The following is an 18,366-nucleotide window of genomic DNA, read 5'->3' as shown; positions in this document are numbered from 1 at the left end:
GTAGGATAGATATCAAGAAACTTCTCTCAGGAAGACTCAGCTCAGAACTCAACATCATCTCAATATTAATATGTAATGCAAATTTAAAAATAATAATAAGCAATGCTTACTCAGTTGGGAGTTTCTCTAACCGACAACCATCACTTATGAGCTAGTGATGATACAACGAAGAGATGTCGTTGCCATATCCATCCAATACCTTGCCAGGGTAAAGGACATCACCATCATGGATCCACTTATCAAAGTCCTCTTTTTGTGACTTAAGAGGCATAGCCTCCATCCTACGCTGGCTATGTAATTCTGGGGTTTGAGTCAATTAAACTCTTACCCAACTCGGTGCTCAATACTACTCCCAAAATATGTGCTCATATTAATCTCATCATCTAGTCTCATTGGACTTTAATTAAAATCATCAAACTCATCTCATTACCTCTTCATCTATCATTATACTTCAAAAACATCATTTACATCTCATCAAAACATCTTGCTCAAAACATCATTTACTCAAATTCATTTACACTCAATTCTTTTTCTTTTTCAAAACTCAATAAAATACATATATAGTATTAATTCATATCACTCTTTTTGTCAATGAAATATTAAAAGCCAACATCTTTACTTAAAACACGTGTAAAAATATTCAAGAACATCAAATCAATTAGGATTCATGGGAAAGTAGCCATGAACAATAATTCCAATAATATGAAAGATAAAAATAATAATAATAATAATATCAATGCATAAATATATCTAACTCAATAGAAGAAGAATTAATTCATTTAGAATTCAAGATTTGGATGAAACTCAACTATAACTCAATTATAATGAATTTAAATATTGGGCGCATGGACGAACTCAATCCAATGCTATGAAAGTCTTACATACCTGAAATCCGAAGCTTTACTCTGAATTGAGACACTCTTGGACCCCTAGCATTTTCTTCTCGTCGGAGCGTTTTGTGTACCACCGGAAGTATAAAAATCACCGGAGTAGTATTTTTATACTACTAAAACTAAAACTATATTTGAGAATGAGTAAAAAAGTGTATAGAGAGAAGAGTTGCTTAAAAAAACTTGATGAATAAAATAAAAAAATAAGGTGGTATTTATAGGTGTGGAGGAGGAACCTAACAATAAATAAAAATAATTACAAAGGATGATCTTGAAAATTCAATGGAGGATTTTGATGTCATGGATGATGTCAAATGGTTCTAGATCTTTCTATGGTAGGTGAGATGAGATCTTTTTTAACGGAATATGCATTTTCGAGGCTGCGTTTGAACAAGATAAATTTCTTATTAGGATTTGGTGTCTTCATAAGAATTGTATATATAGAAGTCTAGTTTCATGTCGTTCAAGAAACAGCAAATTTGGAGCATCCTACAGTGAGATATGATTTTTATTCTACAAACACTCCATTTCATCATAACACTATATCTTGCAAAGATTAATTTATTTGATTTACTTAGCCTCCGAATATTAAGATATGGTCTATGAAAATTATAGGTAATGATGTTGGGGTTATTTTGAAATTTGAGTCACCTAATTTGGACTACTCTATGAAATGTTATGTCCAAAATACAGAAGTCATATCATTTTCGTCGAGAATTGAAATACTACATACAACATTTTAGGGGGTGTTACACAGTCGTTGACACCTTTATTTAACTGCACTTGTCAACATGAAAATAATAATAATATAAGCTTGTAATAATATATATAAATAAGAAACATCGTGATTGCTAGCATGAAACACAGTCGAGCCACAAGAAACTCTCCTACCTCATTTTCCTTCCTCCCACCATCTACACTTTCTCCCTTGATTTGTTAATCAGAATTCAAAAAATATTCAATAACTAATAGGAGAAAAATCGAGTCGTTAACACATGTATCCAACGATACTTTTCACTTGTCAATATGAAAATAATATTTTATCTAAGCTTGTAAGAATGCATAAAATAACCGTTGTGAATGTAAGTTTGAATCGAGCCACAAGCAACTCTCCTTCGTGTAATTCCATCCTCTAAAAACACTTACAAACCTTCCAACGACTAACTTAATTAGCATCATCTTCTCATTGACCCTCCTTCCTTCATCCATTTGCTTCCTTGATTTGTTAATCAGAATCAAGAAAATATTCAACAACCAAGAACAGAAAATTAAGTCGTTAATTCTTGTATCCAATCACACTCGTTACTTATCAACAAGAAAACAATAATAATCTAAGTGTATAACAATACATATGGTAAATATTGTGAATGTGAGTATGAAACACACAGCCGAGCCATGACAACTCTCCTCTCTCCTTTTCCTTCCACTTAAAACATTCACAAATCCTCTAGTGACTAGCTTAATCATCATTATCTTGTCATTGATCCTCCTCGCTTCTGTTATCTTTTTCTTTAATTTTTTAATCAAAATTAATATAATATTCAACAACCAAGAAGCAAAAATTAAGTTATTTAAGTGTGTAAGAAAACAAATGATAAACACAGTGAATGTTAGTATAAAACACACACTTGAGCTACAAGCAACTCTCCTCCCTCCAATTCATCCTCTAAAAACATCCACAAACCCTCCCATGACTTGCTTAGTCATTTTCATCTTCTCATTGATCCTCCTACCTTCAGCAACTCACTCCCGTTGATTTGTTAATTAGAATTCAAAAAATATTCAATAACCAAGAGAAAAACAATCCAATCATTAACACTTGTATCCAACGTCACCTGTCAACATGAAAACAATGTATAATAATCTAAGAGTGTAAGAATGCATATAATAAACATCGTAAATGCTAATATGAAAAACATACTCAAACCACAAGCAATTCTCCTCCCTCTTTTTTCTTTCTTTAAATCAACTATATAGAGATAATTTATCCGTGGAAATGGCAAGGAGGTGGATCTAGACGGCAAGCTTTCTTTATTATCTCCTCTATCTATCTTGAGGATTTCAAGTGATAACTCTGATGGTCATTAAAGGGATTGGTTATGAAATGGCTTTTACTTTGCCTTGAACTTCTCCATTTCATAACCAATCCCTTTAATGACCATCAGAGTTATCACTTGAAATCCTCATCACCTCTCTTGCTACTTTCCTAATGCCACTAATTGTCCTAACACATATGTTGTTCGCATCTTCATACTCCCTTAAGCCACCATTGCTATTAACTTCGCCTCCATCTTCCCTGCCTGAATAGGGGTCAAGTCATCTTATTGATCCTCGAATGTTCATATATAGTCTTTTTTTTCTCTCTCCCTCTTGATCTCACTGAGAGTTTATGTTGGATGGTAACATTCGCGCTCTAGATAACCTTGTAGTCCTTACAAGGATCTCTATCCTCCTTCTTAAGGTGTAACTAATCTATTTGCATCTTAGTCATCGCACTTCGAAAGGTAATCAAAATGTCCTCCTTCTTTGGAAAACTCAAATTAGCTATCACTAACTCAAAAACTTCCGCAAAATTCAGAAGCGAAGCTCCTCCCCTATTTCTATCCCTAAACCAAAAAACCTCTATGCACATCGTCGAAATCACTAAAACTTGCCCCGATATGGTTATGGAAATCTCCGCCAATGAAAAGCTTATCGGTGTGCACTATACTCCTCACTTTTTTGTCCAAATCCTCCCAAAAGTACTTTTTGACCTTCTATTCCAAGCCACTTACAATGCATATACACTAATAATGTTCAAAATAAACCTCCTACCGACTAACTTAATCTCCATCATTCTATTATTAATCATCGACCTCTACTACTTGCTCTTTTGGATTCATATCTACTAAAATCATAAAGAAGAAAATAACAAAAGATTATGAGAACACAGCCAAAACATGTACAGTAGGAGATTTGTGTGAAACTATTTGAATCTTTCTTTACAGTTCATTCCACTAAAAACAAACATAATGTCAAAACCAGAGGAGTATAAGTCCAAATTTTCAGTCTAATAATATTCTCACTATCAGAATTTTAAGAAAGATAAATGAATAAAATATAATGAAAATGAAGAACAACCCACTTCTGAAATCACCGCAAACATACAAAATAGCCAAATCACACACTGGATTTCTATAAGAAAATTTGAAATTAAGTTCAGAAAACAGGGGAGAAGAAAACCCCACTTCCAACACATTCTTGCTTGGATCCGGGATTTCCCAGGATAATAGCACGCATGCCGAAGCCAGACTGAGGCAACGGGTGGGGCTTTGGTTGTTTCTGCTGATGGTGGTGGTGAACAAAAAAGAACTATGAATTTGTATTTTTATTTAGGTATTAGTTATTCATCTATAACTTATTCCATCTTCTACTCCACATAAAATAATATATAAATTGACCCATAGCTTATACATGTATTAGTTATATGATTTTTTAATTTTATAATAAAACATAGTATTATGTGTGTTGAATTTTATACCTTACACAAAAATGCTATCAAATATGATAAAGCTTATGCAATATTTTATATCTGAATAACTCAGCTCTTATCCAGTAACCAAACGACCCCTAAATGTGTAAAAATGCATATAATAAACATCATGAATGCTAGTATGAAACACAGAATCGAGCCTCAAACAACTCTTCTCCCTAATTTTCCTTCCTCTAAAAACAACCACAAACACTCTAGTGACTAGCTTAATTATCATCATCTTGTCATTGATCCTCCTATCCTCTACCACTTTCTCCCTTGATTCATTAATAAAAATTTAGAAAATATTCAACAACTAAGAGGAGAAAAATTCAATCATTAACACATGTATCCAACCACACTCGTCACTTGTCAACATGAAAACAATAATAATCTAAACGTGTAAGAATGCATATAATAAATACATTGAATGCTATTATGAAACACTCACTCGAGCCACAAGTAACTCTACACCCTCTATTTCGATAATCTAAAAACATCCACAACCCCCCCCCCCAAACGACTATCTTAATCATCATCATCTTCTTATTGTTCCTCCTATCTTCAACCACTCACTCCCTTAATTTGTTAATCAGAATTCAAAAAATATTCAACAATCAAGAGGAAAAAAATTTAGTTGTTGACACATGTATCTAACCGCACTTGTCACTTGTCAAAATAATGATAATCTAAGTGTGTAAGAATACATATAATTATTAAACATTGTGATTGCTAACATAAAAATACAATCACGCCACAAGCAACTCTCCTACCTCTGTTTCCTTCCTCTAAAAACATTCACAAACTCTCTAGTGACTAGCTTAATCGTCATCATTTTGTCATTGATCCTCCTACCATCTATCACTTTCTCCCGTGATTTGTTAATCAAAATTCAGAAAATATTCAACAACTACTAGGACAAAAATTAAGTCGTTAACGCATGTATCCAACTGCACTTGTCCCTTGTTAGCATGAAAATAATATTTTATCTAAGCGTGTAAGAATGCATATAATAAACACCGTAAATGTTAGTATGAAACACACATCAAGCCACAAGCAACTCTCATTCATGTAATTTCATCCTCTAAAAACATTCACAAACCTTCCAACAACTAACTTAATCATCATCATCTTCTCATTGACCCTCCTACCTTCAGCCATTTGCTCCCTTGATTTGTTAATTAGAATCAAGAAAATATTCAACAATCAAAGAAGAAAACCGTATCATCAACACATGTATCCAATCACACTCGTCATTTGTCAACATGAAAACAATAATAATCTACGCGTATAAGAATGCATATAATAAATATTGTGAATGCTAGTATGAAACACATCGCCGAGCAATGACAACTCAATCTCCTCCCTCCTTTTCCTTCCTCTAAAAACATTCACAAATACTCTAGTAACTAGCTTAGTATTTTATCATTGATCCTCCTAGCTTCTGTTACTTTCTCCCTTGATTTGTTAATCAAAATTAATATAATATTCAATAATCAAAAAGAGAAAAATTGAGTTATTAATACATGCATTCGACTACACATGTCACTTGTCAACATGAAAATAATAGTAATTTAAGCGTGTAAGAAAATAACAGATAAACATAGTAAATGCAAGAAAATAAATGATAAACAGAGTGAATGTTAGTATGAAACACACACTCGAGCTACAAGCAACTCTCCTCCCTCTAATTGCATCCTTTAAAAACATCCACAAATCCTCCACCGACTAGCTTAATCATCTTCATCTTCTCATTGATCCGCCTACCCTTCAGCAACTCACTCTTTTGATTTGTTAATCAGAATTCAAAAAATATTCAATAACCAAGAGGGAAAAAATTCAGTCGTTAACACATGTATCCAACGTCACTTGTCACTTGTTAATATGAAAATAATATATAATAATCTAAGCATGTAAGAATGCATATAACAAACATCGTAATTCTAGTATGAAAAACACAATCAAAGCACAAGAAACTCTTCTCCCTCCGTTTCCTTCATCTAAATCAATTATACAGAGATGATTTATCTGTGGAAATGGCAGGGAGGAGTAGATCTAGACGGGCAAGCTTTCTTTATTGTCTCTTCCATCTTACACCTTTCTTTATTGGTCCGTTTTTTTGTCTGGTTCTTGCTCTCCACAAGCTTTGCATAGGCAATCTTCTTGACTTTTACTTTACCTTGAGCTTCTCCATTTCACAATCAATCCCCTTAATGACCATCAGAGTTACCACTTGAAACCCCTATCACCTCTCTTGCTACTTTTCCAATGCCACTAATTGTCCTATCACATATGTTGTTCTCATCTTCATACTCCCCTAAGCCTTCCATCACTATCAACTTCCTAAGCCTTTCATCGCTATCAACTTCGCCTCCATCTTTCGCACTCGAACAGGGGTCAAGTCATCTCATTTTGATCCTCGATTGTTCATACATAGTCCTTTTTCTCTCTCTCCCTCTTGATCTCAAAGTACATCACCAATAGTTTATGTTGGGTGGTAAAATTCTCGGTCAAGATAACCTTGTAATCCCTTCAAGGATTCTATCCTCCTTAAGGAGTAAATAATCTATTTGCATTTTAGTCACCACACTTCGAAAGGTAATCAAATGGTCCTTCGTCTTTGAAAAGCTCAAATTAGAGATCATTAACTCAAAAACTTCAACAAAATTAAGAAGTGAACGCCCCCCTCCTTTCTAACCTTAAACCAAAGCCTCTATGCACATCGTCAAAATCACTAAAAGTTGCCCTGATATGACTATGAAAATCTCCACCAACGAAAAGCATGCATTATACTCCTCAGCACTTTATCCAAATCCTCCCAGAGTACTTCTTGACCTCCTAGTCCATCAACAAATGTTCAAAGTTAACTCACTAACAGCTAACTTAATTGCCATCATTCTATTATTAATCATTAAACCTCTACCATTTACTCTTTTGAATCCATATCTACTAAAATACCTATTTCATTTCTACCTCGGTTTGACAATCAAAATTCAGAAACCAAGAACAGAAAAATCCAGCCGTTAACACCTGTATCCAACCACACTTGTCACTTGTCAACATGAAAACAATAATAATCTAAGCGCGTAAGAAAACGTATGTATATGTATAAATAAACACTGTGAATGCCAGCATAAAAACCACACTCAAAGCCACGAGCAACTCTCTTCCCTCCTTTTCCTTCCTCTAAAATCAACTATACAGAGAGAATTTATGGCAGGCAGGGTAGATCTAGACGGCAATCCGATTAACCCGATGACGATATGCATGATCGGTGCCGGTGGCTTTATTGGGTCCCACTTATGTGAGAAGCTCATGTCGGAAACGCCGCACACGGTGCTCGCCGTCGATGTTTACAGTGATAAAATCAAACACCTCCTTGAACCGGCTTCTCTACCTTGGAATGGACGGATACAGTTCCATCGAATCAATATTAAGAATGATTCTCGCCTTGAAGGACTCATCAAAATGGCAGATCTGGTAATTTTACTGTAGGGCTTTTTTTTTCTTCTATGCGAATCGGAGCATAGAGGACTAAATGTGACTTTAATTTCTATAGGGGAGGGGATTATAAGGCGGGGAATCAAATAGCTAACTAACTGAGCTACTGAGATTTTATGAATTTTGAAGTATCAGTGTTGCTTTGGTTGATATATTTAATTGGTGCATAATCCTTTGCTGCTTATTTTATAGTAGAAGATTTTTAGGATCCAAGCATGAAGAGCTGATCTCAATGGGTCTGATTAGCAAAGCCACTCTGTCATCTAGAAAACTGTTTTCTTTCTTCATTGATTAGCTCGGAAATTTTTCACAAGTCACTCTACCATTTATGTTGCATCTTTAAGTTATCACTTCATTTGGTGCACTTGTTAACTTTGTCTATATTAGTTTTCTTTTAGTTGTAGCTCTTTTCAAGACTAGCTTGATGTTCTGGTAAAAAATTATACTTTAGTTTCTGAATATTGGAACTAGCAATTCTTTTGGGATCTTAATGTGAATTTGAGATCTGTTATGATATGAACTTGATTCATGGTCAGAATTTTGGAGAGAATTTCCGAAATTAAGTTAAGCTTCCTTGTAATTATGGACTAGTTTAAACTTATATATACTTTGGGATGCCTTTCTCAAAAACGCTGTACGAAGGAAGTCCTTGACGAATGCTAATTTTTTCTCTTTTCTTTTGATGTAGACGGTAAATCTTGCTGCGATCTGCACTCCAGCTGATTATAATACGCGCCCACTTGACACTATCTACAGCAACTTCATTGATGCTCTACCAGTGGTATGCATTTCGGATTTCTAATTTCTCATAGTTCTTATAAAAAATGAATGTTGTTTAAAGAGAGATTTCTATCTGTACCTCATAAAGCACAATTTCTGTGCTTGTGGGATGTCACTTCCAGAAAGATTTCACCTTTTCTGTTGGTAGTTGATGTTAATTGATAATTCAGGTTAAGTACTGCTCAGAAAATGGAAAGCGTCTCATTCACTTTTCCACTTGTGAAGTTTATGGGAAAACCATAGGTGCCTTTTTACCCCAAGACAGCCCATTGCGCCAGGTAAGAGAAACTTTCTTCATGTTATTACTCTTGTTAAATGGCAAACTTGTGCAAATTATTGATCTGTTATTTTCTGTGTCATGTTGCATATAATGGAAGTTCTTGAACTATCCTCTTATTGTGAAATGTCCTCTTCTCTCTCCAAAAAAAAGAGAGAGAGAATAAGAAGTGGTGCTATGGACTATGGTACGATTGATGTGAAAGATGTTGTATTTTAGTGTAAAATGATAGTAATATAACGATAAATATGCCTTAATCCTAATTGAGTTGGGGTCAACTTGGTGGATTCTCTCTATGTCTATTGTGTGCCATTTTGGCCTGTTATTTTCCAATGCTTCACAATTTTTTCTTTTAGGACAAATTAAGATTCTCCAGAACTACAGAATCTCTAAATCCCACATGCATCCCTGCCCTAGCTACAATCTCCAACCAACCTCGTAAACGATATTGAGATGTTAGTTAATCTGGAGCATTCTTTATATTATGTTATATTGGAAAAGACTTGTAATGGAAGTTTTTTAATCAAAAGGATATTTGAGACTTGAGTTATTTTTTTCTCAATTTTCTCTTTCATATTTTTCTTAATGCATTCCTGGTGTATTAGACGTTAGGTCTCATTGATTGTGAGTTGTGACAACCTGTGGAAATCCAAATGTATTCTCAACTTGCCCATCCATTTTTGGTTTCTCTCATTCTTTTGTGTGAGTATAATAATTTATGTTCAAAGTCACCTCATCTTAGTAGCAAATGTTATCCCACAAGGCACCCTATTATGTGGTAAATGAGTCTTGGTATTGGATGTCAATGAAACATGAAACACAAGGCCTATTCAGTGTATTGTTCATGTCTACCTGAACTGCACGACATTATTGTATGTAGGTTTAGGAGGCATTAATGAATTAGTATGGAAATATTATTCGGGCTTGTATTACATTTTTGCATCTCTATGTTTAGAAAGCTAGTTGTCTTTGTCTATAATAGTTTTTGAATAGCTAGTGGTTGGTAATTGGCAAGCGTATGCATGAAATGATGCCATTTTCCATAACCAGAAGCACAGGGTTAATTACTTTCAAGGCTATGTGCTTTGAAGTTGCTTGATTTACTGTTTAACTTGAATCTTAATTAGCAATGTGGAAAGAGTGTTTAACATGATCTCGAGTAGTGGATTGTATCTTTAGCTGCTGGTGTGGACTGTGGTATCATCGACCATATTATGCTTTCTGTTACTTTTGTGGAGATATTCTGATCCTTACCTGATTATTTCTAGGATCCTGCTTATTTTGTTCTGTCGGAAGATGCATCTCCTTGCATTTTTGGACCTATTGAAAAGCAAAGGTGGTCCTATGCCTGTGCAAAGCAATTGATTGAGAGATTGATCTATGGTGTGTAACCGTACTTTCATCTGGCTGTTCTAAAGTTGAATCTCTTTTCATATATTTCTCAGTTAATGATGTTTTGCAGCTGAGGGTGCTGAGAATGGCTTAGAATTCACCATTGTTAGGCCCTTCAATTGGATTGGTCCCAGGATGGATTTCATTCCTGGGATTGATGGTCCTAGTGAAGGTGTTCCAAGAGTATTGGCTTGCTTTAGTAATGTACGTATATTTTTTTGTTTTGTTTTTTTTGGGCTGAGTTTGAAGTCATCTGATGTTTACTAGAGCATGTGTGTCAATTTAATCATCTCTTTATTTCTTTTGTAGAACCTGTTAAGACATGAACCATTAAAACTAGTGGATGGTGGACATTCACAGAGAACCTTCATATATATCAAGGATGCTATTGAAGCTGTTTTCTTGATGATTGTGAGTTTTGACGTATTAAACTCTCTATTCTTGTTCTTAAAATGTATTATGTTCTATTGTGATTCATTTGATTTTTCTCTCAGGAAAATCCTGCACGGGCCAATGGCCATATCTTTAACGTCGGCAATCCTAACAATGAAGTTACTGTTAGGCAGCTAGCTGAAATGATGAGTCAGGTAATTGAGTGACCGCTTTGTCATTTTAATCCCACCTCTCTGGCCATGGATATTGCTTCAGTTCTACATTTCATTCAGCATATGTTCTGCATTCTCAGCTCATTCTCTTGCGTTAGAACAGGTATACTCAAAGGTGAGTGGAGAATCTCCTCTTGAAACTCCCACCGTCGATGTAAGTTCTAAAGAATTTTATGGCGAGGGGTATGATGACAGTGACAAGCGTATTCCAGACATGACCATAATTAACAGACAACTTGGTAATAATTTGATTCCTTATCTATTGAGAAATGCTAACTCCTGAGAGTCGAAAATAACTTGACGGTTGGATTGACTGATGACCAGGTTGGAACCCAAAGACATCCCTATGGGACTTGCTTGAATCCACACTCACATACCAACATAGGACATATGCTGAGGCTGTCAAGCAGGCAATGTCAAAGACAACTGCAAATTGAATGAAGTCAGGAACAGAGCTTTACTGTGTGCTTCATGTTGGCAGGCTTTCATATTCTTTTGAAGAATCTTCATCTACTCGGTTCGACTTCATCCACGTTATTCTTTTTGTCATCCACTTCATGCAAAGGTCATGGCCATAAACATCATGTTTTCGTGTCATATGTAGTGTAATGCCATTAAAGCCTTAGCTACAACAGTTTTCGACACATTAGTCAAAGGAAGCCTGCAATCTGCTCATAGAAGTTTTGTTGTCATTATATTATCATTCTTCGGTATGGAAGTATGTTGTATCATTCCACTGAGATTTTCCTAATCTATTACTTTATTTGTTTGATTAAACTGTCCTTTTACTTTATTGTCTATGTTAGATAATGTTAATCTCCCAAGTACTTGTTTTTACAATATATATGACTTCTCCAATTTTCTGTATCGTGTCTTCTTTCTGCTATTGCATTTGATGTGTTTGCTTCTAGACACAAGGTGATATTTGCTCCCTTTCTTATGATTGTCTTCTTTAATTGGAGCATTCCATTTCTCGATTAGCTGCTTGAGGAGGCGGCTTGAGCTTGTTCCTGATGCTAATCTTTAGCAATGGTAGTCACTGCTTCTTCAGTATGGGAATCTATTTTCTTAAAACGAACTAAATAGGTATTCATAGTTTATTTGAGCTCAGAGCTGATTATTCCAAGTGTCATTTGCAAATTTACACGACATAAGGATCTTATTCTCATGAACTCATTTCAAGATTCAGTGAGGTTAAAGTTTGATTGAAACAGAAGAAAAGGGAAGGCCCTAACGATCATAAATGATTTTGTATAGACAATATCCCTGCAATAGTATTTATGGCTAGTTTTAAATAAATACAATAAAGTAATTAATTATGGCTAGTTTTAAATAAATACAATAAAGTAATTAATTACAAAAAAATATAGTTATGTTTTATTTACATAAAAATAGCCAAAGATCATAGGAAATATACATCGACCATACAATCAAAAACTCGTAGAAAGTATACACTAACTATACAATATAGCTTACCTATATATGATTTAGACACTGACTATACATTATGCTCAAAATCACCTCTAAATAGTCTCAAAATTTAGATATGAAATCTTCTTGATGTTTCGAATCTTTTGATATATAATTCACTCGAAATGATTCACATTTTCGATACGTTGAATTTAAAAAAATTAAGAAAAAAAAAGGAGAAGAATTTAAAAAATTAAGAAAAAAAAGGAGAAGACGAAGAAGAAATTGAAGAAGATGAAGAAGAATGAAAAAGAAGAAGCAACAACACCATCAGCCATTAATGGCGAAATTGAAAGAAAGTAGAAGCAGCCATTATTAATGACAAAATTGAAAGGAAAAAAAGGAACAAATTTGGTGTTATGAAATAAACTAACTTCGCAAATTAAGGCGGAGAGAATAAGACAAAGAGAGAGACTGAGAGGAAATTTATTTTCGTGTATATCTCCTTAATTCCTATATCTGATGACTCCTTTTATAGCCAAAATCATGTACAAGTTGAGTCTTCAACTTGAAGACAACAACTAGTGGCAACAAAAAGGATGATAGTGACATCTATTAATATGCAACACTATTCCTTGAATGTCTACGTGTAATAAAAGAAATTTTACAAGAAACAATATACATAGTTACCCTGAACACCCATAGATGTTGTGCCTCGTTAAAACATTACTAGGAAAAATTTTAGTGAGAAAAAGCCTACTGAAGAAAAAAGAGTACACACATCTGGTAATACGCCTTGAGTGCTGCCTCATTAAAAACCTTATCAGGAAAACCCAGTGGGACAAAACCTTAGTTAAGGGAAAAAGAGTGCAACATGTATTTTACTCCCCTTGATGAAAACTTCATATGATATCTCGAAGACGACGCATTCCAATTTTGTATCTCATTTTCTCAAAGGTTGAAGTCGACAATGCCTTGGTAAACATATCTGCTAAATTGTCACTTGAACGAACTTATTGAACATCGATTTCACCCTTCTTTTGAAGATCATGAGTAAAAAAGAATTTTGGTGAAATATGTTTTTTTTGTCTCATTTGATGTATCCTCCCTTCAGTTGAGTTATACATGCAACATTGTCTTCATACAATATTGTTGGAATGTCTCTTTTCAAATAAATGCCACATGGTTCTTGAATGTATTGAGTTATTGATCTTAACCAAACGCATTCTCGACTTGCTTTATGGATGGCTATTATCTCTGCATGATTTGAGGAGGTGACAACCATAGTTTACTTTGTTGAACACCATGATATAGTTGTACCACCACATGTAAATAAATAGTCTGTCTGCGATCAACCTTTATGGGCATCTATGTAACTAACCAATTGTGACGTGGATTCATTTGAGTAAAACAATCTCATATCAATGGTCCCTCAGAGGTATATAAATATATGCTTAATTCCATTCTAGTGTCTTTGTGTTGGAGAAGAACTAAATCTTGATAACAAGCTTATAGAAAAAGCTATATCTAGTCTAGAATTATTGGCAAGATACATTAACGTACCAAATGCACTAAGATATGGTATTTCAGTACCAATAAGCTCTTCATCATTTTCATGAGGTCGAAACAGATCTGTATTAATATCAAGAGATCTTACAACCATTGGGGTAATCAATGGATGTGCTTTATCCATATAAAACCTCTTTAAAATATTTTCAGTATATGTTGACTGGTGTACAAATATCACATTTGTAAAATGTTTAATTTGTAGATCAAGACAAAAAAAATTCTGCGGTCTTTCATTTCAAACTCTTTTTTCAGACATTTTACTGTCTTTGAAAGTTCTTCCAGAGTTTCAATAATATTCAAATCATCAACCTATACTGCTATTATGATAAATTCAGATCCAGACCTTTTCATAAAGACACAAGGGCAAATTGGATCATTTTTATATCCTTCTTTTAGCAAATATTCGCTAAGACGATTGTACCACATGCGCCCTGATTGTTTCAACCCGTATAAGGATTTCTGAAACTTTATTGAGCAAGTTTCTCGAGAATCCTTGTATGCTTTAGGCAATTTGAACCCTTCGAAAATTTTCATAAAAATGGCATGGTCCAATGAGCCATATAAATAAGTAGTGACCACGTCCATTAGGTGCATTTCAAGCTTTTCATGAACTGCCAAATTCATTATATACCTGAATGTAATTGCATCCACCACAGGGGAGTATATTTCCATATAGTCAATGTCATGCCTTTGCGAAAAACCTTGGGCTACAAGTCGTGCAATTGCCCCCAAAGTATGATTATCTTGATCATTTATTCTTTTCCTTTTTTGAGGATTTTTATCTTTGGAACCAATTGGTCTTCCATGTTTTAAGCGTGACCTAGACTATTTTTCTGAACAAGATGTCCTACCGGGACATCAACTCGAACTTGAGCATTAATAGCTACGATATGCGATTTAGTAACCCGTGGAAGGTTAGTAAACGCATCCAACAGTTAATTTATAATATTCTGCAAATAAATCATCTTTTGAACTTCTTGCTCACATTGATTTGTTCAAAGATCTAAATGAGATAGCGATAATGAATTTCAATCTATCTGATTTTCCAATTGCTTATGTTCTCCCCCTAATATTGGGTATACTGATTCTTCAAAATGACAATCGGTGAATCTTGCCGTAAATAAATCTTCAGTCATAGGTTCTAAATATTTTATAATAGAAAGAGATTCATACCCAATATATATTACCAACCTTCTTTGGGGATCCATCTTTGTGCGGTGCGGTGGAGCAATTGGGACATATACCGCACACACAAATATTTTAAGATAGGGTATAGTTGCTCTCTTCCAAAAGCCAACTGTAGTGGAGAAAATTCATGAAAATTTATTGGTCTTATGCGCACAAGTGTTGCTGCATGCAAAATTGCATGCCCCCATACCGAAAGAGGAAGTTTTGTCCTCATTAGCAATAGTCTAGATATCAATCGGAGGCGTTTAATCAATGATTTTGCTAGACCATTTTGAGTATGAACATGAGCGACCGGATGCTCAACTTTTATTCCAACCAACATACAATAATCATTAAAGGATTGAGATGTAAATTCACCAGCATTATCAAGACGAATTGTCTTTATTGCATAATCTGGAAATTGTGCTCTTAACCTTATAATTTGAGCTAACAATCTCGCACAAGCCATGTTGCAAGTTGATAATAAGCACACATGTGACCATCTTGTAGATGCATCAATCAAGATCATATAATATTTAAATGGTCCACATGAAGGGTGAATTGGCCCACATATATCACCCTGTATACGCTCCAGAAACGCAAGGGATTCAATCCCAACCTTAGTTGTTGATGGTTTAATAATCAGTTTTCCTTGGGAACAAGCAACACAAGAGAATTCCTTTGATTGAAGAATTTTATTATTCTTCAAAGTGTGTCCATGTGAATTTTTAATAATTATGCGCATCATATTATAATCGGGATGGCCCAATCGGTCATGCCAAATGATAAAATTATTAGAATCAATAAACCTTTATTTACTATGGCATGTGATTCAACAGTATCAATATTTGTATGGTACAATTCAGAAGAAAGTATAAGTAATTTTTCGTGCACAATTTTCTTCTCCGTATTCATTGTAGTAATATAAAGGTATTCAATCTTTTCTTCATTCACAGTCTCAATATGATAGTCATTTTGGTGAATAACCTTGAAAGCTAACAAATTTCTTTGAGCTTACTATAATACAATGCATTATCAATTACTATTATCGTTCCTCCAGGTAGTAATAAGACCACTCTTACAGAGACTTCAATCAATTTTGTACTATTTGTACTGACATAAGCCTTTTTCATAATCAAATGACAGCAATATTTCTTTTCTTTTAATATTGTATGAGTTGTGACACTATCCAAAAGACACATATCTCCATTACTCATCTTGGATCCAATTGAAGATTGAAAAATTTTTTTATCTTCATAAAATAAAAATACATTATAAGAGATAAAATAAGTAATAATATTGTTAGAAAAACATAAGTCCTTTTTTCTTCTTTTCTTTTAAATAGATAAACATAAAAACATGTTTGTCCCTATCTGACCTTTTATCTTGTTTTCTTCTCTTGAAATCGAGGGTCTTTCGAAAATAGTCACCCTACCTTTCAAGGTGGGGGTTAGGTCTGCGTACACTCTACCCTCTCCAAACCCCATATGGTGGGATTATACTGAGTTTTTTGTTGTTGTTGTTGTAAACGTAAAAACATGATAATCAAAAGTACATAAAAAATGACAACATATTGTAAATCATATAATGAAATTAAGCATCAATTATAATCTCTAAAGAAGTCTTCAACCTTCAAATGAGTAATATCATTGAGGTTATTAAAATCGTCATCCTTCAAAGTCAGATTTGTTTCAATATTATCATTATGCGAAAGTCTTGCCTCAACATTATTTTCAAACGTCAAGTGTGACTCTATCTGAGCATTAGAAGAAGGTGCACCACCTCTATTTGTCTTTCTTTTGAAGGAATTTTGATAAAGCCTTACAAAATGCTCAGGCGTCCGACATTCATTTTTCTAGTGGTCTTTTATGCCACAACGATGATAGTTACTTCTTGAAGGGCCACTTTGAGAACTCATATTGTTCTCTCTTTTATGTTGACCACCACCACGATAATTATTATATCATATTCTGTCATTGCCACGTCCACGCACATTATTATAGCCTTAATTTTTATTTTGTCTTCTTTCAGACTGGTCATGTGCTTCTACCACATTTGCTTCCGGTAACGGAGTAGCTCCAGTGAGACAGACTTCATGATTTTTCATTAAAAAAGCATTATGTTGCTCAGTCACCAGAAGGCATGAAATCAATTCAGAGTACTTTTGAAAACCTTTTTCACGGTATTGCTGCTGTAATATCACATTAGTGACATGAAAAGTAGTTAATGTCTTTTACAACATGTCCTCATCATTTATAGTTTCTCCACATAATTTTAATTGGGAAGTTAATCTAAATACAACAGAATTATACTCAATTACAGTTTTAAAATCTTGAAACCATAAGTGCATCCACTCATAATGATCCTTTAGCAATATCGTTGCCTTGAGGTGGTCATACCTCCCTTTTAAATCTTTCCACAATTCAAGTGGATCTTTCACTGTCAAGTATTCAACTTTCAAGCTTTCATCTAGATGATGACGAAGAAAAATTATAACCTTCGCTTTATCCTGATTTGATATTTAATTCCCTTCTATTATAACATCACCAAGACCTTTAGCGGTAAGGTAGACTTCAGTATCAAGTATCAATGACAAATAATTTTTGCCAGAAATATCAAGTGCCACAAACTTCAATTTTGACATGATGAAAAATAATTTAAAAATAACAAAGACAACTAAAATTAAATTTCTCCAGGAGATATACCTAATATAGAAGTTAATTTTCTGAAAAACAAATTAGAGTTTCGTGTTGATAACGTGTTATGAAATAAACAAACTTAGCAGATTAAGATTGAGAGAATAAGAGAAAGAGAGAGATTGAGAGGAAATTTATTTTCATGTATATCTCTTTAATTCCTATATTTGATGGTTGCTTTTATAGCCAAAATAAAATCATGTACTGAATTTTCAATTTGGAGACAACAACAAGTGGCAACATAAAAGAATGATAGTGACATCCATTAATATGTGATATTTGGCCAATTTTTGATACTTTTAAAAATTGGGTTAATTTGAGATAAAGCAAAGAAGTGTCCACTTTGCATAATTTGCCTTAGTATTATTTATTCTTAATTTTTATCATTGGGTCGTCGGACATAGTTATTTTTCATCATACTAAATCTGACAATTATAAAGTAACACCGAAATATTATTTAATTTAACTAAAGAAATTATTAGATGAGAAGTGAGCAATACTAGACCTCAATCTAGTTATTATTTTTTTCAAATAAGAACTAGAATTCCTGATGTGCAGTGAGTATTAA

The 18,366-nt window shown here is 34.0% G+C and overlaps 1 protein-coding gene across 1 annotated transcript; it reads left to right on the top strand.

The window, feature by feature from the left end:
• The first annotated feature begins 7,335 nt into the window (after positions 1–7,335).
• LOC129887621 (UDP-D-apiose/UDP-D-xylose synthase 2-like) lies at positions 7,336–11,823 on the top strand. The gene is made up of 9 exons (XM_055962787.1): positions 7,336–7,881; positions 8,591–8,683; positions 8,853–8,960; positions 10,228–10,342; positions 10,422–10,555; positions 10,661–10,762; positions 10,846–10,938; positions 11,060–11,195; positions 11,281–11,823. The coding sequence occupies exons 1-9, from the start codon at positions 7,615–7,617 to the stop codon at positions 11,391–11,393; spliced, it is 1,161 nt and encodes a 386-aa protein (XP_055818762.1). The 5' UTR covers positions 7,336–7,614; the 3' UTR covers positions 11,394–11,823.
• The last annotated feature ends 6,543 nt before the right edge of the window (positions 11,824–18,366 follow it).

Source organism: Solanum dulcamara, chromosome 4 (assembly GCF_947179165.1).
Source record: "Solanum dulcamara chromosome 4, daSolDulc1.2, whole genome shotgun sequence".
NCBI classification, from domain to species: domain Eukaryota; kingdom Viridiplantae; phylum Streptophyta; class Magnoliopsida; order Solanales; family Solanaceae; genus Solanum; species Solanum dulcamara.
Note: the sequence above shows the minus strand (reverse complement) of the source record. Positions and strands in the feature narration are given on the sequence as shown.

Excerpts from the sequence above, each read along its gene's own strand:
- LOC129887621 (XM_055962787.1), top strand. The coding sequence starts at position 7,615 with ATGGCAGGCAGGGTAGATCTAGACGGCAATCCGATTAACCCGATGACG. Across the intron at positions 10,556-10,660 it reads TATTGGCTTGCTTTAGTAAT|AACCTGTTAAGACATGAACC; the intron begins GTACGTATATTT and ends TTTCTTTTGTAG. Across the intron at positions 10,763-10,845 it reads AAGCTGTTTTCTTGATGATT|GAAAATCCTGCACGGGCCAA; the intron begins GTGAGTTTTGAC and ends TTTTTCTCTCAG.